Source organism: Paroedura picta, chromosome 13 (genome assembly GCF_049243985.1).
Source record: "Paroedura picta isolate Pp20150507F chromosome 13, Ppicta_v3.0, whole genome shotgun sequence".
Lineage (NCBI taxonomy): Eukaryota > Metazoa > Chordata > Lepidosauria > Squamata > Gekkonidae > Paroedura > Paroedura picta.
Window position 1 is genome coordinate 49062931 of NC_135381.1, and position 22434 is coordinate 49085364.

At 47.6% G+C, this 22434-nt stretch overlaps 1 protein-coding gene across 1 annotated transcript in view; it reads left to right on the forward strand.

The window, feature by feature from the left end:
* Window positions 1-22434, forward strand: part of EDA (ectodysplasin A) — a 125732-nt gene that overhangs the window by 100128 nt on the left and 3170 nt on the right. The window contains exons 4-8 of the mRNA XM_077307545.1: window positions 10836-10865; window positions 14672-14851; window positions 17723-17757; window positions 18442-18493; window positions 21762-21883. Coding sequence (XP_077163660.1) covers window positions 10836-10865; window positions 14672-14851; window positions 17723-17757; window positions 18442-18493; window positions 21762-21883 — 419 coding nt within the window. The remainder of the gene's footprint in view (window positions 1-10835; window positions 10866-14671; window positions 14852-17722; window positions 17758-18441; window positions 18494-21761; window positions 21884-22434) is intronic.

Genomic DNA, 22434 nt, shown 5'->3' on the forward strand with positions numbered 1-22434 from the left:
CATGGGCTTTTTCGGGGTCAGAGTTTCCTCCCTCGGTGCACACCTGAGTATTTCTCTCTTCCTAGATGGGGCTTGGGAGGGTTGTCTTTCAGTTTCCATGGCTACTCCCGGGTTTTCCCCTCTAGCTTGATTGGCACCCTCGTTAGCCTAGAATAGTGCTCCCCTTGGTTTCAGTGGCCTTGGCATACATAATCCCTGGGAACACAGGAGAGCTCATTGCGTTCTTTTGCTCTTGGTGGAAGTGGGGGAGGGGGGAATTTGGGGGGATAGATAAAGTGGTTTTAGAGAGAAGGAGCACCTTCAGCCATACTTGTGGGTTTTTGGCTGTTCATTTCTGGCTGGCATTCAAAGTCCCCCCTCCTCATGTGGCTTTTGCTGTGCCTGTGGCCAGACTTTTCCAGGAGAGCAGGCAGACGTCTTTTGTTTTCTCTTTGAGGAGATATGCATTGTTCTGTCTGGGAGCAGGGAGAAACATTTTTTTTCCAATGTGGTGTTCTTTAAGCGTTTTCCTTTTAAACCTTTTCTGGCTTCAGTCTTCTGATTTTCTTTCTGAAGGTGGGGTGAAGGATCTTCCACAAATTCAGATTTCTACTTGCTCCCAGCGCTTTATTTCCATTTTCCCCTTCACTTTTGGGTGTGTGGGGAGGGAGAGGGGGGTGTCCCTGTTGCATTGCATCTAGTCTGCGTGCCACACAGCGAAATGCTTTCAGCATTTAAGCAGATAAGATAATCTCAAACACAGAGTTTCATTTCTAGGACACGTTCCATATTCAGGTGATGTTTTTTTCTTGGATGTTAGTTTGATATCCTATTTTACTTCGACTTTTCTTTCTGAGAGTGGGGGAAAGACCACCAGTAATTCCTATTTTTCCCCCCAACACTCTGAATCTGAGGCAGAGTTTGGTCTCCATAGTTCCCTTTACTGGGGGGGGGCGGGGCGGGGAGTGGGTGGCCCTGGTACTGGCTATGGCTCCAGCCCTCTCATCTGGTCTGCGTGTTTTGTGTGGCTGTTGCTGAATAGCCAAGTCAGTTTATTGACTTTGAGATTTCTTTTTCATCCTTCCTCCCCCCATTCCACGCCCCCGTCACATGTGGGTCTACCTTAAAGCATCATCTTTACCAGCCAAGTTCTAATTTTCTGAGGCTTTCTCTTAGTGCAGATTCAAATGGGCAGCCGTGTTAGTTTGAAGTAGCACAATAAAATCAAGGGTCCAGCAGCACCTTTAAGACCAACAGTTTTTGTTCCTCTTCACCTCTTTCCCCTATTCACATTCCATTGACTCATTTGGAGGCCAGCCAGACATTGCTGTTTGTGCCACATCAGGGTGTGTTCAATTTTGGACCCCCCCCAGACCCCAGGCTGGGACTTCCTTTTGGTTTTCCCGAGCCTTGGGGCTTTCCCTTATTTCCCTCGCTACCGGGCCTTGTCCACCAAGAAAGCCTCCCCACCAGAAACTTTAGCTGCTCCATGCGATTCAGCCCGCCTCCCCAGCCTTTCAGGCAGCTGTGGTCCTCTCCCACCAGCCAGTTGCAAGTGGCAGACTGTTGTGCTCTTTGGAGGTTGTAGACAGTGAGGTGGTCCCTCAGGTACCTTGGGCCCAGACTCCATATGGCCGTGAAGGTGATAATCAAGACCTGATGTGGCCTGATACGGAATTCAATTGGTAACCAGTGAAGTTGTTGGAGAGCGGGCTGGATATGTAACCTCCATGGTGTTCTTGTGAGGACTATGGCCACTGTATTCTGGATCAGCCGTAGTTTTCGGATCAAGGTTAAGGGTAGGCCTATGTAGAGTGAGTTACAGGAGCCCAGTCTAGAGGTGACCGCTGCATAGATCACTGTAGCTATGTGTTTCGGGGCCAAGTAGAGCACTAGTCACTTGGCTTGTCACAGTAGCCATGCTGCTCTTGTGACCTGTGCCTCCATAGAGAGGGAGTGTCAAGGATCACACCCAGGTTCATGGCGGAGTGAGTCACTGATAGCCACACCCCATCTGGGGTGGTGTCAGGATCTCTGCCATGATTTTTGGTTGACCAGAGAATCATAGAATCATAGAATCATTGAGTTGGAAGGGGCCATACAGGCCATCTAGTCCAACCCCCTGCTCAACACAGGATCAGCCCTAAGCATCCTAAAGCAACTCCATGTTGGTTTGATGTGTGTTGTTTGAAGAACCTTTTGTAACCCTTTTACAACCCTAAACTATTTTACACTGCTTTGTGTATCCTTTCATGCTGTGACGCTTTCTTGCAAATGTTGCTCTGTGCTTTGTTATCTGAAAGGGAGGGTGCCGGTCCCCCAAGGCCAGCCGGGCCAGAGACGGTCTGGCAGGAAGCCCAGGATGGCACCTGTGAGAGGGGGGTGATTCTACCCTGGGAAAGAGGGGGCATTTGGGCAGGAAGGATGCATTTATAACCACTTTCTTGCCATGTATCAATTAGATTTGACTACAGATGTTGGAGTGTTCAGATCTACTTCCAATAAAGCTTTCTTTTAATCCAGAAGCCTAGTTGTGAGTCTGTCTGTCTTTGACAGTTAGTCGAATCACACAAGCGTCTTTCTCTGGTCTGAGATGTTGGACCACAGAGAGGATACAACCCAGGAGCAGTTACTAATGGATGGAGCGGCGGCACCCGAAGGGGGAACCGAGCAGGCTGCGGAAACCCCTACTGGGGCACGTCCCAGGACAGCCGCCCAGACCGTCCGGGGGGGAAATTTTACTTGGAGAGACACGTCACGGATCACAGACACTTCTCCAGATACAATGACCCAGCAGTGGTCGAGTGGGGTCTGGCACTGAGGCCCGACCAGGAGATGGTGACCCTCCTGGAGAACCTGGAACTCTGGGATTGAATGGACCATATGCGAGAGTGGCTTGAGACGGTGGCGTAGAATCCAGACGAGGATCTACAGCGGGGCGCATGCTTCTTCTTGGCCGAACTGAGGTGCCCAACACTGATCCCGCAGGGTTAGTGGCTGGCGGCCCCGAGACTAGCAGCGGGAGAGGCGGCCACTCCAGCCGTGGGTGGGAGGGGACCCCTGGCTGCGGCGCCACCACAGGCGAACAAGCCACTGGCTGGGCAAGCGGCCGTGAACCAGCCACCAGAGGATGCGCAGGTGGGGCAGGCTGCCCCAGCCCTGGCAGCTGCCGCAGACGGGCACCATCATTGCCGGGTCTGCACCCACTTCAGCGGAGAGCCCGAGGAGTTCCTGATCCAACTCAAGGTCTACATGGTGGAGTTTGGCCACGCATTCCGAGATGACTCCAATCGAGTTCACTTTGCGGGTGACTGCATGGATGGCGAGGCCGCGAAATGGTTCATCAGCCTCTACAAGTACGCCCAAGCCAAAGTGCAGAATTACGACTGTTTCATCTGGTGCATGCAGGAGTGCTTCAAGGATCCATTCGAGGCGGAGACTGCGGAGGAGAACTTGGAAAACCTGAAGCAAGGGTCGATGTTCGTGGGCCAGTACACCCGAGAATTCCGGAAACTGGTGGCTTCCACTGGGTCAAGGTGCAGCAGGTCCAGGCATTCCAGCGGGGCCTGCACAAGGATGTGGTCAAAAAGTGCTTGAATCTGGATGACCCAGAGACCGGGATGGGCTGGGTGAGGTTGGCCAGGGAAGTAGAGAAAAGGATGCGCCTGCCATCCCAACTCAAAAAGGAGAAACCCAAGGGAGTGAAGAAGCCAGCAATTCCAAAGCAGAATCCCCCACCGAAATCCTCCACCCCGGATGCCATGGAGCAGTCTCAGCACTGTGAAAGGGGGCTTAGCCTGGGATGCGGAGGACAGGGGCACTTCCTCGCCAACTGCCCCTCCAAGAAGACCACGGCGACCACCCAAGAGAAGTTTCCGGGGAAAGCTGGTGTGGCGAAAGGACCGTCTGGGGGAAAGAAGTCAGTGAAGGCGCTGCTCACCCCCTTGCTGGAGCCCATTATCTCTACTAGTGAGAGAGGGACTGTGCTGCCCTAGCCTGGCACATGCAGGGTTAGTGCAAGGGCAAGCACGGTTACAAAGTCAAGCAAGTTCAAAGCGCGTACCAGAGAGTAGTCAAAAGTCCAGTCCGGGTCTTATCAGGAATTGCTAGTGGATGAAGTCCAAAGGAGAACCGAAAGAGTTGCCATTTATCTTTACCAAGGTCAAGCCGGGAATCTGTGGAGCATTCAATCAAAGCGTAGTCTAGTTGGGTGAAGCAGGGTCAAGCCGGGAATCAGTCAAGCTGAGCTTCGCCGAAGCATCAGGGAGCAGGAAACCAGTCAAGGCAATGGGTGGACATGTGCGCAAAGTTGCAGCCACACTGGGAAGCACTTCGGCTGTGCTTAAGAACAAGCTGAGCTGTCACACCAAGTGGGTGCACCTGGCACTCAGCCTCCCTCCGATGAATGAGCCCCACCTGAGCACAACCTAGCCTGTTGCTGTAGTCTAAGCCGAGCACTTTGCCTGCTTGTTGCCAACGTGGTCCTCCTGCATTCCCTCCTGCACTCTGGAGATGAGTCTGGGCTGTTCAGGGGTGTTGCTGCAGGCTGAGGTAATGCTGGTGCAGAGGGCATGGTGCTTGTCTGGCTGGGACCTGGTTGTGGCTCCCTATCGGGACTGGCCTCTCTAAGCAGCACCCTGCTGCTTTGCTCCAGCTCCTCCACTTCTTCCTCCGAGGGAGCTGGCAGAAAGAGCTCAGGCAGTGGTGCAGAGGCACCCTCTGGAGACGGGGCCATGACAGGGACATAGGATGGAAGAGCCTCTGGGGAGCCGTCGGGAAATGAGGACGATCTGCTGTGAGGCGGCCCCGCCAGCAGGTCTGAGGCAGGGGCAAGCGCTCGGTGAGCCCCATCGCCCTACTACTATTCCCAGTGACTTTGACTGTTGCCGGGATGGGGAGGAAAGTGGGGGTGGAAAGCATTCTAGACTCTGGGTGTACCTGGACACTGATTAACCCACCGTTATTTCAAACTTTGGGGGTGGGGGTGGAGCCGCTCCGCAAACCACTCCATTTTGCTCAGATGGAAGGGAAATGCGTGAAAGGGGGGGAGGCGGTGTCTCCCGCTCTCCCGCTGGACTTAGAAGTTGCAGAACATTGGGAATGGATTCAGCTGGTGGTGGCCCCTAATGCAGCCTTCTCGTTTGTCTTGGGTCTGGACTGGTTGCGTAAGTACGACCCCAGAGTGCGCTGGAGATCCTGCTTAGGTTTTACACCCCAGGGTGCCGGCGGCACTGCAGGCAGAAAACCCAGGACACTGCCTTGGAAGGGTAGCACGAGCACGCAGCAGTGTGTCGCTCCAGGCCACCTGAGTTGCCTAGAGACTATTGGGATTTGCAGGGATTTGCAGGTTAGCTCAGGCCAACCCCAACAAGGCTTTTGCGGAACAAGTGGATTCTCCAGATGTGGCCATGGGGGTGGTGATCTTACAGGAGGGTGGGGATGGGTGCCTGCACACCTTGCCTACATCTCCAAAAAATTGCTGAGTGCGATCAGCTGCCGCCCCAAAAAACGGACTGTTCCATTGAATTAAAGCCAGGGAACGCCTCCCCGAGGCGAAGTTGTATTCCATGAGCCCCAGGGAAATGGCTGAGTTGCAAGCCTTCTTGGACAAGAATCTGGCTAAGGTTTTCATCCGTCTCGCAACTTCCCCCATCATGGTGCCGGTGCTTTTTGTAAAGAAAAAAGACAGCACATTAAGACTGTGCATGGATTATATATAAAAAAGACTTCAAAACAAAGGAGGATATAAGAACGCAAGTGACGGAGTTTGAAGAGGTCATCATACAACAAAAACCACACCTGCAAGGTAACATATACAGAATACTTTTAAAATATGAGACCGAATCGGAAGTGGTAAAAAACTGCATGATCAAGTGGATGGAAAACCTCAGAAAGACAATCACCATGGCAACTTGGGAGAGCATGTTGTCAAAGGTGAACAAAGGAGCCAATCAATAAAAGAAAACTGGTACAAAATGTTTTATCGCTGGCATATAACCCCTAAGGCCCTTGGAAAAATGTCTAAAAAGAACAGTACAATGTTGCAAATGCAGCAAAAAAGTGGGGTCATTTTTCCATGTATGGTGGAGATGCCCTGCTATATATAGCTTTTGGGGAAAAGTACATCGGGAAATAGAAAAAATGCTGGGTCTTAGGTTTAAAATGGAAGCGGAGTATTTTTTGTTAAGCTTTATGTCAAATAATCTTAAACCACAAATGTATGTGTTATTTTTCTACGCCACAACTGCGGCGAGGATAGTAATTGCCAGGAGATGGAAGACCAAAGAAATCCCTATGCTGGGAATGTGGCAAGAAAAGATGGTAGAAATGGCCAAAATGGCTAGGCTGACGACCTTAGTGAACGGATATGGAGAAGGAAAATTCCTTGAACAATGGAAGTGGTTCCTAGATTACCAAGCCAAGTAATAATGTACAAAGAATGACAATTAAGATATAAGACTTTGACAATCAGAGATACACATATTAAGCATGTTTGTGTAAGTCAATCTATAATATATTTTGTAAAACTTAGTTACTTTGATCAGAGTCAGGGTTAGAAGGAAGAGTGGTTGTAAACAAGAATTTTTATTGTAGCTTATTTAGATTCAGGTGAAATAGTAAGCAATTTATATTGAAAATAGAGATGAGATAAATAATTTTATGTTGAATGTAATACATGAGGAGGACCGTTATGAATATTGGTTTGGACTTGTTTTCACAATTCATACAAATAAATACTTTACAAAAAAAAAAAAAAGACTGTGCACGGATTATAGGGGTTTGAACACGGTTTCCACTTCCAACGCCTACCCCCTGCCTTTGATAAAAGACTTGTTGAGTCACTTGGGGAAGGTGCAGATCTTTACAAGTTGGATTTGAGGGAGGCTTACTACAGAATAAGAATAAAAAAGGGACATGAGTACCTGACAGCTTTCAACACGCCCCTAGGCCAATTTGAATACACTATTATGCCGTTAGCTTTGGCCGGTGTTCCCGGCGTGTTCATGAATGTGATAAATGAGGTCATGCATGATCTTTTGTACAAGAAGAAGAAGAGTTGGTTCTTGTATGCCGCTTTTCCCTACCCGAAGGAGGCTCAAAGCGGCTTACAGTCGCCTTCCCATTCCTCTCCCCACAACAGACACCCTGTGGGGTGGGTGAGGCTGAGAGAGCGCTGATATCACTGCCCGGTCAGAACAGTTTTATCAGTGCCGTGGCGAGCCCAAGGTCACCCAGCTGGTTGCATGTGGGGGAGTGCAGAATCAAACCTGGCATGCCAGATTAGAAGTCCACACTCCTAACCACTACACCAAACTGGCAAGGAAGCCCTGGTATATTTGGATGACATTCTTCTGTACTCAGAAAATCCCTCTGAGCATGTGCAGCTGGTGCAGGAAGTTTTGCGCCGCTTGCGTGAAAACCATTTGTATGCAAAGCTGTCCAAGTGCGAGTTGCACAAGGACTGTGTGGACTTTCTGGGCTACCAAGTGTCCCCTGCAGGCATTGAAATGGACTCTAGTAAAGTTCAAGACTTGTTGGCTTGGGAGCCACCCTACACACGCAAGCAATTGCAAAACTTCCTAGGGTTCGCCAATTTCTACCGTTCCTTCATCCCCAACTTTGCCAGGGTGGCACTGCCGCTGACAGACTTGCTAAAAACGAAGTGGGGGGGGGGGGAACAGGCTTCCAAGCCTAGTGCTCCATTGGCTTGGTCAGAAAGTTGTCAGGCTGCCTTTGAGACCCTGAAGGTGCTTTTTACCATGGAGCTGGTACTAGCTCAGGCCAACCCCAACAAGGCTTTTGCGGAACAAGTGGATTCTCCAGATGTGGCCATGGGGGTGGTGATCTTACAGGAGGGTGGGGATGGGTGCCTGCACACCTTGCCTACATCTCCAAAAAATTCTCCGGGCCAGAGAAGAACTGGGCAATTTGGGAAAAAGAGGGTGCAGTCGTGGCGGCATTGGCTGGAAGGGTCCACCCTCCCCTTTGGTGTTTGGACTGACCATAAGAATCCGCAGGCGTTGAAACAGCCCCGCTCGCTGTCTGCGAAACAAATGCGTTGGGCTGAGTTTTTCTCCCGCTTCAACTTTACTCTAAAGCATCTGCCTGATAAAATGAACTTTCTGGCCGATGTGCTGTCGTGCCTCCCCCAATACGAGTGCAAACGGGAGCCATTGGTGGATACAATTTTCATGCCGGCCTTGCAGTGGTGTCTTGCAGTGGTGACTAGGAGCCGGGGGGCTGGCGGGGCTCCCTCCCCTGGGGGATGGGTCCAGAAGGACGTCACGAGCGACCCTGAATTCACCCACCTCCGGCCGGAGCTCCAAGAGAAGGAGGGGTTGTTTTGCCGGGGAGACAAACTATATATGCCCGCGGTGGCACGGGGGTACATTTTGAAATTGTGCCATGATTTTAAGGCAGCGGGACATTTTGGCTTTGTGAAAACTTTGCACCTATTGCGTCAGCACTATTGGTGGCCGACCCTTCGCAAGGAAGTGGAGTTGTATGTTCAAGGGTGCCCTGTGTGTCGCACTACAAAGTCAGCGGGGGGGGGGGGAAGGGTTGCTGCAGCCACTGCCCACCCCCTCAGCTCCTTGGAAGGAGATCACTATGGACTTTATAACTGACCTCCCGCCCAGCCATGGGAAAACAGTAATCTGGGTGGTGGTGGATGCGTTTTCTAAGCAAGCGCATTTCATTACATGTGCTGGGTTACCCCCCGCCTCAAAACTGGCTTCTTTATTTGTGGAAAACGTATACAAACTGCACGGAATTCCAGGGCAAATTTTGACAGACAGAGGAACCCAGTTAATTGCCAAGTTCTGGCAGGAGCTTTTGGGATTGCTGAGCAGGCCCTCACCTCGGGGTACCACCCAGAAACAAATGGTCACACGGAACGAGTGAACCAAATTCTAGAACAGTACCTACGTTGTTTTATCAGAGTGTTCAGATCTACTTCCAGTAAAGTTTCCTATTAATCCAGAAGCCTAGTTGTGAGTCTGTCTGCCTTTGACAGGTGGACAAACACACTTCCTCGCTTGGACCCTTCCTTCCATAGGATCTCCATCTTTGAGGGGTTGAGCCTCAAATGACTCTGCTTGAGCCACCACATCTCTGCACCCCAACATCTAACTTCTGGGGGAGAATCAGTGTGGCCATCCATCAGGAAGAGCTAGGTGCCATCTGCATATTGATGACATCCTAGTCCAAATCTCTGCACCAGCTAAGCAAGAGGGCATGTGGAGATGGGCATACCACTTTGTTTCAACCCCTCCAAGATTTCTCCTATTGAGAGGGCATTGTCGATTATCTCCAGGGGTGGGGCTATCGTTTCATCAGTTGATAGTAGCCATGATGGGCAGGGGTCTAATGGACATGTGGTCAGCCATGCCGAAGATAGCATCCTGTCCATTTCAGTCAGCATGAGCCATCTGAAGTCACTCAGTATTCGCTTTCTGTATCCAAGGTTGAGGGAGGTCATGGCAGAGTTTCAAGGTTTTATCCGTGAAGTAGCTTGTAAATGCCTCACAGCTGATTTCTGGTTGACTATTGTTTTGGCGCCCTTCCACCAGGGCAGTGAGTGACCGAACTATCTTAAACAATTGGGCTGGGCATGAGCAGTGGCAGTCGAGTAACAAAATGCAGTGGCAGTCGAGTAACAAAATATGTTTTACTGACTTCACCACCATCTCATAGGCTTTCATGTACATTCCATAAGATATTCTCAATGATTCATCATGAGTTTTCCTACAAATTCACTTTAGTTGTCTCAACTCCCATTTCTTCACCCAGAGCTCTTCTGTATACCAGGGAGCTCACTTGGGACAAGGGCGGAGAGGACGTCGGGGAACAATTGTGTCATTGGTGGCCAGCATTCTGTCATACCCGCCACGAGCCGCAAGGGAGTGGCGGGCTATAAATCTAATAATAATAATAATAATAATAATTCCAGTCCATTTAGAGGAGTGCCAGGAGGCATCGGGTCCCACAGAGCATGGGAGCATCTTGTCATATTTGGCCTTGGATCTGTTTAGCATGGCAGGTTAGACATTGATTCTGTTTGGATGTTTGTCCTTGTTTTTATTTATTATTTATTTTATTTATGTCTAGTTTATTGCATTTGGCTCGGGTTTTGTTTGGCTTGCCACATTTGATGTTGATTTTATCACTCTTCAGCCTCTTGGCCAAGAGAAGTATAAAGTGTAGATGTTGATATTTTTCCTTTTTTGGGGGGGGGGATTCTTTTATTTGACATATATTTATTTTAGATTTTAAAATATGACTGATTTTGTTCAGTTTTCCACATTTGATCTTAGTTCAGTTTAGATTATCACATTTAGCCACGGTTCTGTTTAGATGTTCATATTTGGCCTTGCTCCTGTTTTTCATCTTTGACTTTGGTTTGGTTCAGCGATTAGCTTCTTGCCCTGAAGCGAGCATGATGCCTTTCCCCATAGAGAATAATAGAGACTAGGAAACAGTGGAGGGATCTGAAATAATGAAGTAGAATCCTGTACTAGCCCTGTCTCTTCCCAAATTCTGGTTTAATGTCCTCCCTGAAATCCAGACCTGAAATTATTGCAAATGAACAAATATATTGACTGCTGTTTGGTAACCTTATCATCACCAAATCACTAATTGGAAGAGGAAAAGATTGTAACCTCCTTAGTTGTTTATTCAAGTACAATTTCCATAGACATGACACACAAAGTTTCTATTCGTATCCATTTTAAACCAGTGAACTTGTGGGGGAAATCTGAAGCTGAAGTTCATGAAAATTCTTATTCATTTGGAATTCTTTGTAAATTTGCTTAGTGTCAGATGGATATTGATCTTCCAATTTTTTTGTTTTGTAGGCACAAGTACCTCATCTAAAAAGAAAAAGGGTAAGTTAGGTTTTTATTCCTACTTGTTCTAAACAGCAGGTCTGAGGCATCAAGCATACAGAGAAGCCCCTAGCATGACATCTAAACTACTAATCTGTCCTAACTGTCTGGAAAATCTAATAGACTGGTGTAAATGTTGGTTTGTCTCCTCCAACAAAGTTTTGAAGGGTTAGTCTCCTTTCCTGTTTTGCTTGAAGAAGAAGGGCCTTTTCGCACTGGGATCTTTGTTGCAAATTGTTTGCGGAATGAAAAATCGCCATTTAAAATAGTGGAATTCGTAGTTATGCATACCTGCCTTTGTAGTGGAATCAGTTGCGTTTTTTAGCGTTTCCCACAGGCTTCCGGTCTCGGCAGAAATCGCTAGAAAGGAAGCGCTATTGCCAAGCTCGTCCCGCCCCTGGCCGTCAAGCAGCCAATGGGCAGCCGTTAGCATGCTCCCAAACAGCCCCTTTCCCTTTAAGAAAGGTTTAAAAAAAAAAAACAGACCCATAGCAACTAATCTAGGTAGATTCGTTGCAACGGAGAGACCCATCCAGCTGCCTAATGTGAGCTGTCGTTTGATTGTATGATCGTTGGCACGCTGCCTCGAGTGATAAAAAAAAAATCCCCCCCCCTCTCACGGGCCCGATTTTCGGCTCAATTAATGTGTAAAAAATAAAGGGACTTTATTTCAGCAAACGGGCTTTTATGTGGTTTGTGCTTAGTGACTAAAGGTGAAGGACTGAAGCCAGGGAAGCCTCTAAACAGAAAGAGGCTCGCTGGTGCGTTTATCCCCGCTCGCTCGGAGAAAAAAAAATGGCGATCGCTTCGCCGGAAGTTTGGAGGACAGGCTCAGAAGGAGGGACTTTGAAGAACCCGCAACAATGGTAACGCACAGGTCTTTAGCGCTAGTGTTGCAGATTGGTTGCAGGAGTGTATCGCTATCCGGAGGGTGAATCCACTTTTCTGGATTCCCCTGAAAGCGCTACAACGAAGCGCTTTTTGCTGATTGGTTTCAGGAGTGTTGCAGACGTCGTGCGTTAAGGCAAATTAGTAGCGTTTTCAATTAGCAACCATTGTGCTATTTTGAAGCCGTGCGAAATGGCCCGAAGAGTTGGTTCTTCTATGCTGCTTTTCTCTACCTGAAGAAGTTTAAAAGTGGCTTACAGTTGCCTTCCCTTTCCTCTCCCCACAAGAGACACCCTGTGAGGTGGGTGAGGCTGAGAGAGCCCTGATATTCCTGCTCGGTCAGAACAGTTTTATCAGTGCTGTGGTGAGCCCAAGGTCACCCAGCTGGCTGCATGTGGAGGAGGAGGGAATCAAACCTGACTTATTAAATTAGAAGTCAGCACTCCACTACACTAAGGCCAGAAGTTGCAGAAAGTTCTAGGCATGTTGTCTGGAGAAGATGGGCCATCCTCTGGGGTGCCTTGTGATTTTCCCTAACTGGGAGAAATAGCAGGGCGCGAGGGCCATTCTTCTGTGTCCTGGATGGCTGCCTTGCTGATTAAATATTATTGTGACAGTGTCATCTTTCTTTTGCTTGATCATCTTTGCAAGGAGGAATTTCATTGGATGGGAAATGAACTGCACATGAGCAACTGCCTGCCTGCCTGCACGTGCTGCTTTGGGATTACATATAATTGTTTTACACCTGAAGTATCAGCTAATTCAAAAGCAGAACAAGCCTCCCGGGCAGGATTAGCAAAAACAGCTGTAATATGTATTGCCTCCTAATTCCTGGGGAGGGGGATGGCCTAGTGACATCTGTCTTACGTGCACGCTTGATCCAATACTATGGTAAGTCTAGGGTGAAGATGATATCAACCGAAAGAATGTTATAAAATGCTGTAGGGAAAATGTGTAAGATTTGGAATGTGGTTCAAGGTTATGGATTTTAGTGTGTCTCACTGAGGGCGAGGGGAGTTGGAAGAGTGGATGGAGGCTTGGCTGGCTGCCCACTCAGATGTGAAGAGGCATGTTCTAGCATGGAGAGAAAAGCCACAGCTACAAAAACCAGGGGGTTACTTTAACTCCAACAACCTTGTGCAACCCTCTTTATGAAGATTAGAAAGATGCCTTCAGCTGACACTGTTCAGTTTGGCTAACAGTAAGTGGGGGTCATCGAAAGACACTGTTAGGGTCCAGATCATCAAGTTTGCAGATGACACCAAATTGGGAGGACTGGCAAATACTCCGGAAGATAGAGACAGAGTTCAATGAGATCTGAACACAATGGAAAAATGGGCAAATGAGAACAAGATGCAATTTAATAAAGATAAGTGTAAAGTTCTGCATCTGGGTCAGAAAAATTAAAAGCATGCCTACTGGATGGGGGATATGCTTCTAGGTAACACTGTGCATGAATGAGACTTTGGGGTACTTGTGGATTGTAAACTAAACATGAGCAGGCAGTGTGATGCAGCGGTAAAAAAGGCAAATGCCATTTTGGGCTGTATCAACAGGGACATCACATCAAAATCACAAGATGTCATAGTCCCATTGTATACGGCACTGGTCAGACCACACCTGGAGTACTTTGTGCAGTTCTGGAGGCCTCACTTCAAGAAGGACGTAGATAAAATTGAAAGGGTACAGAGGAGAGCGACGAAGATTATCTGGGGCCAAGGGAACAAGCCCTATGAAGATAGGTTGAGGGATTTGGGAATGTTCAGCCTGGAGAAAAGGAGGTTGAGAGGGGACATGATAGCCCTCTAAGTATTTGAAAGGTTGTCACTTGGAGGAGGGCAGGATGCTGTTTCTGTTGGCTGCAGAGGAGAGGACACGCAGTAATCGGTTTAAACTACAAGTACAACAATATAGACTAGATATCAGGAAAAAAATTTTCACAGTCAGAGTAGTTCGGCAGCGTAATAGGCTGCCTAAGGAGGTGGTGAGCTCCTCCTCACTGGCAGTCTTCAAGCAAAGGTTGGAGACACACTTTTCTTGGATGCTTTAGGATGCTTAGGGCTAATCCTGCGTAGAGCAGGGGGTTGGACTAGATGGCCTGTATGGCCCCTTCCAACTCTATGATTCTGTGATTCTATGATTCTAGATCTGCATCCAGGTTGAGGTTATCAAGCTGTTGTCCTGGCCTTGTGGCTGGATTCTGAGAGCACTCAGCAGAGGGCAGCCAATGTCTCTAGGCCTAACTACAAGAGATTTAAATGAAGTCAATTTGCATGTGGTGTTTCTGACACATTCTCTGTATCTCCCCCGTATTTGCAAATTCCACTGGTTACTGTACTTGTTGCATCTGTTCACAAATATCTATCCATGACTGGCTGGGGTAGGGCCAACCGTGGATTTTCTCAGCAGGCTGTGTGTGTTTGAATGCTCGCGTTAAATCAGCCGATTAATACTAGATCAAAGTAAGGGACAATCCGACCAGTTGCCTCAGCAATAAGGACATGCTCCAGCTGGGGATGCTTCCTTGTCATAATTTTTGCAGCCATTTTTTAGATACTGTTTGAAACCTTTTTGGCCATACAGTCAGCCTTCTTCTAGTGGAACTAATCTTTACAGTTTAGCATTATTATATTTCCAGGAGCACTGCAGTCCCCACCTGTAGGCTGCTAACTGTAGGGTCACAGTGAAGTGGGGAGACAGTGTGGCTTATGTGAACTGTTTCCTGTAATGATTTAAAGACTCCTGTTGCCTCATGAACAAGAACAGAAATTGATCTTGTGCCTTTTTAAGCACTGACTTAAGCCAGCATAGATCTCTTACCAGTCTGGTGAGTCTAAATGAGGGGGAGGAAACGCCAGCTGCCCTTTCCCCTCCTCAGAGGTGCTCAGAGGTGATAACAATGAAATTTCTCTCCTCAGGGAAAAAAGCTGGCCCTCCAGGCCCCCATGGGCCCCAGGGCCCACCAGGCCCACCTGGACCTCAAGGACCTCCAGGAATCCCAGGGATACCCGGTATTCCCGGCACCACAGTGATGGGACCTCCTGGGCCGCCAGGACCTCCGGGCCCCCAGGGTCCACCTGGGATGCAGGGCCCTTCTGGTAAGTGCTGTGATCTGCACTGCAGCAAAACTTGTGAGTGACCCAACAGGTCTGCTGCCCTAATAGTGTTGTCAACTAGAGAATGCCTTGGCGAATGTGTGTCTTACTGTCAATGCTGCCAACAGTCATGGGTGTGACTTTGGAGTCATAGCGGAGCTGTAAATATGGGCTTGCTTGCTAGTTTGTATTTAACAGTGGCCTTGGTGGATATACCTATAGATCTCTTTATTCTTGTGTAGCTGCACTGGCCTGCTCTGTCCTGTGGGGGTTAGACATGGCCTTGAGTGAGTGTGGCTTGGACCACAGCCAAAGGGAAATAGGTCCTGAGACCTGCATTAAGGGCTCTCCAATCCTTTCACGTACTGTGACTGCTTTGAAGTGGCTCAAGGTGCAGATATGGTGCCACAGTTTCTTATTCATAGGCCACGTATAACTGTATAGTTATGCCAGACATTTTGCAGAAGTGAGACTAATGCCATGATTTCAGACCTTTCCTGTCTGACAGCTCTCCCACGTGAGATTGTTCCGTCCTTTAGAACTCAACTTGAGGACTCAGGGTTGGTTTCCAGTGAGCCAGGATGGGGCAGTCTCAACGCTTGGGATGAAGCTCTTCCATCATAGGCAAAGTCACCAACTTCTCTGATTCCTGTAGTGGAAGGGGCTTCTTCCGTGACCCCAGTCTTCAGCCCTGCCCCAGGCAACAGGGCATGGTCTGCTGCGCTTGATCCTCTGAGCACCAGGATTCCAGATCACGAGTTTTCCCTATTGCTGTGCAGGCTCCCTGCTATTTGTCTTTCACCACACTGTTTTTCCTTGGTGGTCATGAGCACTCCGAGAGTGGCAGCTTAAGCCCAGACTTCTTGGAGTGGAAGGAGACTCCTTGGCCATGGGGGATCTCCAGTCCTTGGGCAGGGAGCACTTGCTCTTTTTTATTTAATTTAATTATTATTTATATATTTATAAAAATATATATTTCTATACTACCCCTTCTGGTATTTACCTTTTCAGTGTGGTTTACAGCATTTAAACACTGATAAATACTTAAAACAGTTAGATCAAATTTGCATCAGCTAAAAATCTTGATTTCTGTATTCCACCCCCTCCCCCGATTCTTCAGGGTTGGGTTGTTCTTGGGGAAGGGGCCTTTTAGATGGAATCATTAGAGACTAAAAGAAGAAAGTGAAAAGATGGGACTATACCTAAATATCAAAAATACCAAGATTATGACAACTACTGGCAGTAGCACCAAAGTCACAGTTGACAATGAGAACATTGAATGTATTGATGATTTCATCGTTCTTGGCTCTATGATCACTCAAAGTGGTGGATGCAGCCGTGAAATCAAACGGCAATAACACTGGACCAGAACGCAATGTTAGGCATGAACTGAATATGGAAAAGTAAAGATATCAGCCTTAATACAAAATGCCGGCTAGTCAACATCATTGTCTTCCCCATAACAAGCTATGGGTGCGAAAGCTGGACCCTAAAGAAGGAAGACAGAAGGAAAAGAGATGCTTTTGAATTATGGTATTGGAGACGAATGCTGGACAGCCAAAGTGACCAACAAGACAGCTTTAGAGAGGAGCAAACCAACTATGTCATTAGAAGGCAAGATATTACGGCTAAAGCTCACTTGCTTTGGACACATCATGCAATCAAACTTATTAATGCTCAGCATGGTCACCAGCAAAAGTAAACGTGGTTACCAAAGGATCCGCTGGCTTGACCCGATTAGAGCTGACACACACACACACACACACCGCTAGCTTCTGTCGCAACAGGGCAGGAGCTGGAGTTAGGGTTGCCACCATTCCAGGAGCTGTTGGGGGTCCCTTGCCTTGTACCCCACACCCTGTGGATCAGATGGGAGGGCTTGGGGCTTGGGGGGGCCTTGGTCCGGCAGTGCAGCCTCTCACCTTCGGGGGGAAGTGGGCGGGCAGGCAGGCAACGTAGAGGCCTCTGGTAGCCCAGGCTCCATGCAGTGCTGGAACGCTGCATAGAGGCCTGCAGCTTCCCCAGCAATCCGCCCTCACTACTTCACGCACTGCAGGGAGGCGAGTGGTCAGCTGGGGCAAAGGTTTCTGGGGCCGCATCCCGGTGTGGGACCAGGAGTGAAGAAGCTCCCCCACACGTGACAGCTCTTCTCCCAATGGCCTGGGGGAGAGTGGGAGGAGGCGCCGCATGGGGCGCACAGCTCCCGGCACCCCTGCCAGCCTCTGGCAGTAAGGGGGGGGGGGGGGAGGCTGACAGCAGCTCACTTCTAAAGAGGACTTCTGCAGGCCTTGTGACCCCCGACAGAGGGCTGGAAAAGCCTCAGATGGGACTTCAGTGGATGTCCTCCTAGCGAGGACCAGTCAGAGGTCACGGGCAGGGAAGGGTGTGACTGGTGGTGCATCATTTTCTCTGAATGGCTTTTGGAGGGATGTCCCTCCCCCACCCCATCCTGAGACATACCCTGCACATTTTATTAAGAAAAAGTATTTTATTTATGTACATTTTTAAAGAGATAAGCACAAACTCAAAAGAAGGTTCTTCTCATCACAGTCTTTAAGAGACTCCACCCCTGCAGGTTTGCCACTGTGGATGGGCTGGATTCTTTTTAACCATGAAGCTTAATCATTCACCAGATGGGATTGTAGTTTATTACTTTGAGTGGAAACCATTTTTGATGCATTGTTTGCAGCATGGGCCAAGAAAAGTGATGGCACATCCTTTTCCTTCTGTAACTCCCATGTTCCATGTATTGTTTATGTTTAATGTAAACCGCCCTGAGCCTCCGGTGAGGACGGTATAGAAATATAATAAAATAAAAATATAAATAAATAACTGTACTAAGCTTGGCATTTTCGAACAAATTTTATCTTTCAGGTGCTGTGGATAAAGCAGGACCTAGAGATGGACAGGTTAGTTGTTAGTTGTTCTTGGTGGAAAACTTGTGTTTTCTTCACTGGCAGTCTTCAAGCAAAGGTTGGATACACACTTTTCTTGGATGCTTTAGGATGCTAGGGCTAATCCTGTGTTGAGCAGGGGGTTGGACTAGATGGCCTGTATGGCCCCTTCCAACTCTATGATTCTATGATTCTTTTAATGAAAAGGCTACATTTAATAAAAGTGCTTTTCATTCTGCCAAATCATGTAAGGACTTTGCTTATTTGTTCTGGGGCTTGAATGAAACAGCATTGTCTTCCTCAGTTCTGCATCCAGTGGAAGGAAGCTGTGTTGATGTCCATTTTAAGACATTCTTTGGCAGGCTTTTTCACCCCTTGGTACTCAGGGACTTTAGGTCCACCCTTCTCAACACCTATGCAATCCCAAAACACATATTAGAAAAGATAGCAAAGTGAATAAAGTGTTCATTAAGGCAGAATGCATGCAGGGGGCCATCCCAAGCCGACTTCTGTTGGCTGAGGAGGGGTGCTGGGCTCTGCACTGTCAGCATCATGTGGATGAAGCCCTGTCACCAAATCTATATTAAGGAAAGGCCATGATAGACTCCTCCAGCAATAAAGTAGATCTCTAAAGAGAAAAATGTGATCCTACATGCATAGCACCTGCTTAATTTTAATCAGCTGTATTCTGATTTGCAGCCAGCTGTAGTTCATCTCCAGGGACAAGGTTCAGCAATCCAAGTAAAGAATGGTAAGAATCTCAAGCAGTTAGCAATGGTGACCTCTTCATTTCTTGGCAAGCATGAAATAGTGTCAGACTAGGATCCTGGACAACCCTTGCTCTGCATGTACCCATCACAGTCTCTGAGTCTGGGCTCTTGTTGCAAGCATGAACTTTTCCCCTTTCCCTACTTCCTTCTCTCCTTTCTACCCATTAACCAGCCAACTTTTATATATAGCCTTGTGTGCATCTCTCCTTTCTCTGTTCCCCTTGGCAGCCTGTCCCCAGGAAAGCTATGGCCCAATTGCCCCCGCCCATTGGCACTGAGGGGAACCTGCAAGGACAGGCAGGGGGAACCTCCTGCATCCCTTTGCCGTGCCATTTCCTCTGTCCCTCATCCTGGCAACTCCCCTCCCCTCCCCTTTCCCTACTTCCTTCACATCCATCTACCAACTGATTTTTTATCTGCCCCCATCTGTTTTATTTACTTCACTGATGCTCTCTTGGCCTTGTGCAACCTACATAATGCTTCTCTCATCCTTTTCATCCTCATTACCTCTCTGTAAGGTCAGCTGCTCTGAGAATGTGTAACTGATACCCTAATGATCTTCCACAGCAGAATAAGAGCTCAGTGTCCCCGTCTGAAACTCTAACCACTACACAGTGCAGGTGTCTTTGGGGGAGCACCTGTGAATTAGGACCCAGCCCCCAGGCCTTGGTTGAGTTATGTAGTATCAAATCATCTGGAGATTGCTGCCAACACTGGGCCCAGTGAGTCATGATACAAAAATAAAACCCAAAGCTAGTTTGTCCCTTCACAAACACAAACTGAAATAAGAAAATATTTTATACATTTGGGAGGAATCACCTCGGAATTTCTGTCAGAAATGGCACCGCAGAGCAGACCCAGAGAGGCACATGGGAACTGTCAGGAAAAGAAAGAAACTACAGCTGGGGAGGATCCTAAGCAGGAGGTGGAAATTATGAGAATGAGATTTGAATTGTCTAAAATAGAAACCGAGCGAGAAAAAACCATGATTGAGGCAGAAAGGGAAAAGCTAAGATAGCAGAGCTGGAGAAAGAGAGGGAAGCTGAAAGAAAACATGAAAAAGAAATTCAAGTGTTCTGAAGCAGCAGAACAAATTGAGTGTACAGGGCACCATTAAGACCTTGAAGATGCCACTGGACTCTGAATTTGTTATGAAAAATAAATGTATGCTATGAACATGAAGAAAGTACAGTTAAGGGCAGAACTGCCCCCTCCTCCTCCACACAGAAGTAGAAACTGTTCCCCAGTAGAACAAGAGAAATGTCCTTGTTATCAGAAAGGGGGTGTATGTGTTGCGGTAGCATTTTTCTTTAGCTTTGACTAAAGTCATAGAAACTTTGGGGTGCCAGTTGGGGACAGAAAGGCTTGTGCCCGCAGTATTCCAGAGGATTAAGTTAAGTGTGCTTGGATATGAGGGATGAGGAGACAAAAGAGTGAGAGTAAGGGATGGAAAAACAGGAAAGCTTTTACAGAAATTAGACAAAGACAAAGTGAAAAATATGCAAAGCGATGTTGTTATTTGGATAGAGACAACCAGAGGGGCCGAGAGGAGCAAAGTGAAGACCTGGAGCAGTCTAGGACAGTTTTATAGGCAAGGTCCTACAAAGTTGAGATAGTACCTGAGAGATCAAACATTATAAACAGTATATTGTGAAGCCACTACTTTATTAAATTAAGTAGAAGGGAAGTTGGGAAGATCTCTTTTCTAATCCCCTCCCCCCACCAAGAAAAATAAAGTTTGGAGCACCTTAGAAGAAACTAACCAAAATCAGCTCTGCAAGGGAAAACATTCCCAAGCTAAACAGTGGGTTTTAATTGTCAAAAAGAGGGACATATTAAATTCCATTGTCCAAAATTAGAGAAAAATAAGCTACAAATTTCAGCTAAAATTGTTTATTTTGTTTAAAAAGACTGAAAAGGTTACAGAACTCCAACCAAACAGGAAGCCCAAACCAAGACTAGCTAGTCTTACAAATATGAAAAGGATTGATTAGCCCTGGGGGGGGGGGCGTTCCTCCCAGTAGCCACCCATGGGAGCTGGTGCGCCCAGCCCGCTTTTAAAGCAGCCTTTGCCATTGCTGTTTCTGCCACCCCTCTCTCCCCGATCCTGCAGCTAGCGCTGGGGGGGGGGGGTTACCAGCTACTATCCTCCCTTTTAAAGCGGCTATCTCTCTGCAGCCCTCCACCCTATTCTCCCCTTGTCCTGCAACATTATGGGGGGGGGGGGAGGATGCCAGTTCCTGTGCTAGGAAGAACATACAGAATTCAGGGAATCAGTGACCCAAATCAATTCCCTTGGAGAAAAAGGCTGCTTTGGGGGGCAGACTGGTATCATTCCAAAAACCTAAGAGGACCTGAGCTCTTTAGCTGGGAGATCAGTTGTAGTTTTGGAGGCTGGCAACCCTAGTTCTCAGGGAGGAAATGGCTGCTTTGGAGAGTAGTGTCTATGGCATCATATCCTTCTGAGGCACATCCTCTCCAGTCTCCAAATCTCCATGGAATTCCTAATGGTGAGTTGATAACCTGTCTGCCCCTGTCTTAAGCTTTCCCTCTCACTCCCCCTTGAAGCAGTTGTGTGGGGTCAGTCACTGGGCCAGGCCCACTTGCGGGGTAGGGAAACCTCAAGGACTTACTATGTAATGCCATATAAGTAATCTGTTTTTCATTCACAGTCCATCCATCTCCAAAAACTGCCTTTTGCAAAATATTAACAAAACCAGAGAAAAATACTGAAAAAAAAGTGGAAAAGGACGTCAAAAATCTGATTAGTTTTTTAGGGGAAATGGAGGAACCAGGATTTCTCAACTTGTTGAGCCATCCAAGTTGTTTCCCCTGGCCCTGGCCCATGGAGTATTCCTCCCAAGGCCAAAACAGCCTTATCAAGGGCTCGCCCCATCTTTTAGAGAGAAACCAAAGCGTAAAGGCCGCACGGTCATTGGGGTCACCCAGAAACTGGCACACAGCCACTGGTTTCGTAAAGCATCAGTGGGGATTTAAATACACACACACCATGAGTTTGGGTTGGGGTGTATTTGTTCTGTTTTTTAGATTTCAGATTTTTTTTTCTGCAAAGCTAGGGTTTTCTGTGTTTGTAGAAATATCTGCCTTCTCTGTCCATGGCTGCAGTCTCCAGATTTTAAACATTCACACATTAAGATCTTTTTATTAATTTGTGTTTATGCTGCTACTGCGTTTTCCATTCTAACGGGTACTGAGTGACTGCCGTTTTCTCATACTGAGATCTTTCAGGTGGAGTGCTGAATGATTGGTCCCGCATCACCATGAACCCCAGAGTATTTAAACTGCATGCCCGCAGTGGAGAGCTGGAGGTACTTGTGGACGGCACCTACTTCGTCTATAGTCAGGTAGAAGTGAGTACGGTCTTAGGCCTAACTCCTTTTCCTGTATGCAAAATGGAAAGATGTTTGGGAAACAAAAGGTGCCTTGAGAGCAACAAAGACAAGAGCAGTGTGCATGATTAAATGAATATTTTATGTTTCAGGGCAGCAGGGTGGGAGAGGGAATATGGAAAAAGGGAAACAAATTGTCCACTGTGGATGTAGCATCCTTGATCAGATTTCCAAAGAAAATGGACTCAGAGAATTTACCATACCTTTAGTATCCCCTCTTGCCTTTGAGCTGCTTACCCTTGGAGTGAAGATGTGGAGTGTCACTTTTGATCACAGCCCCTGCGAACACTTGGGTGTGTTCCATCAGCTGATAAGCTGTTCATGGTTGTATCTTGTCACTGCCTACAGGGGTGTGTTGCCAGGTATTTGTCTTCTAAATTAGCTAATGTCTGTCATGCTGCACAGACAGATGCCTCCATTTAAAAACAACTGCAGTGTTCCTGCAGAATGGTAATTTGCTTTTGGGTAAAGAAGTTCTCCCTACCATAGGGTAAGAGATGAAAGCAAGAGCT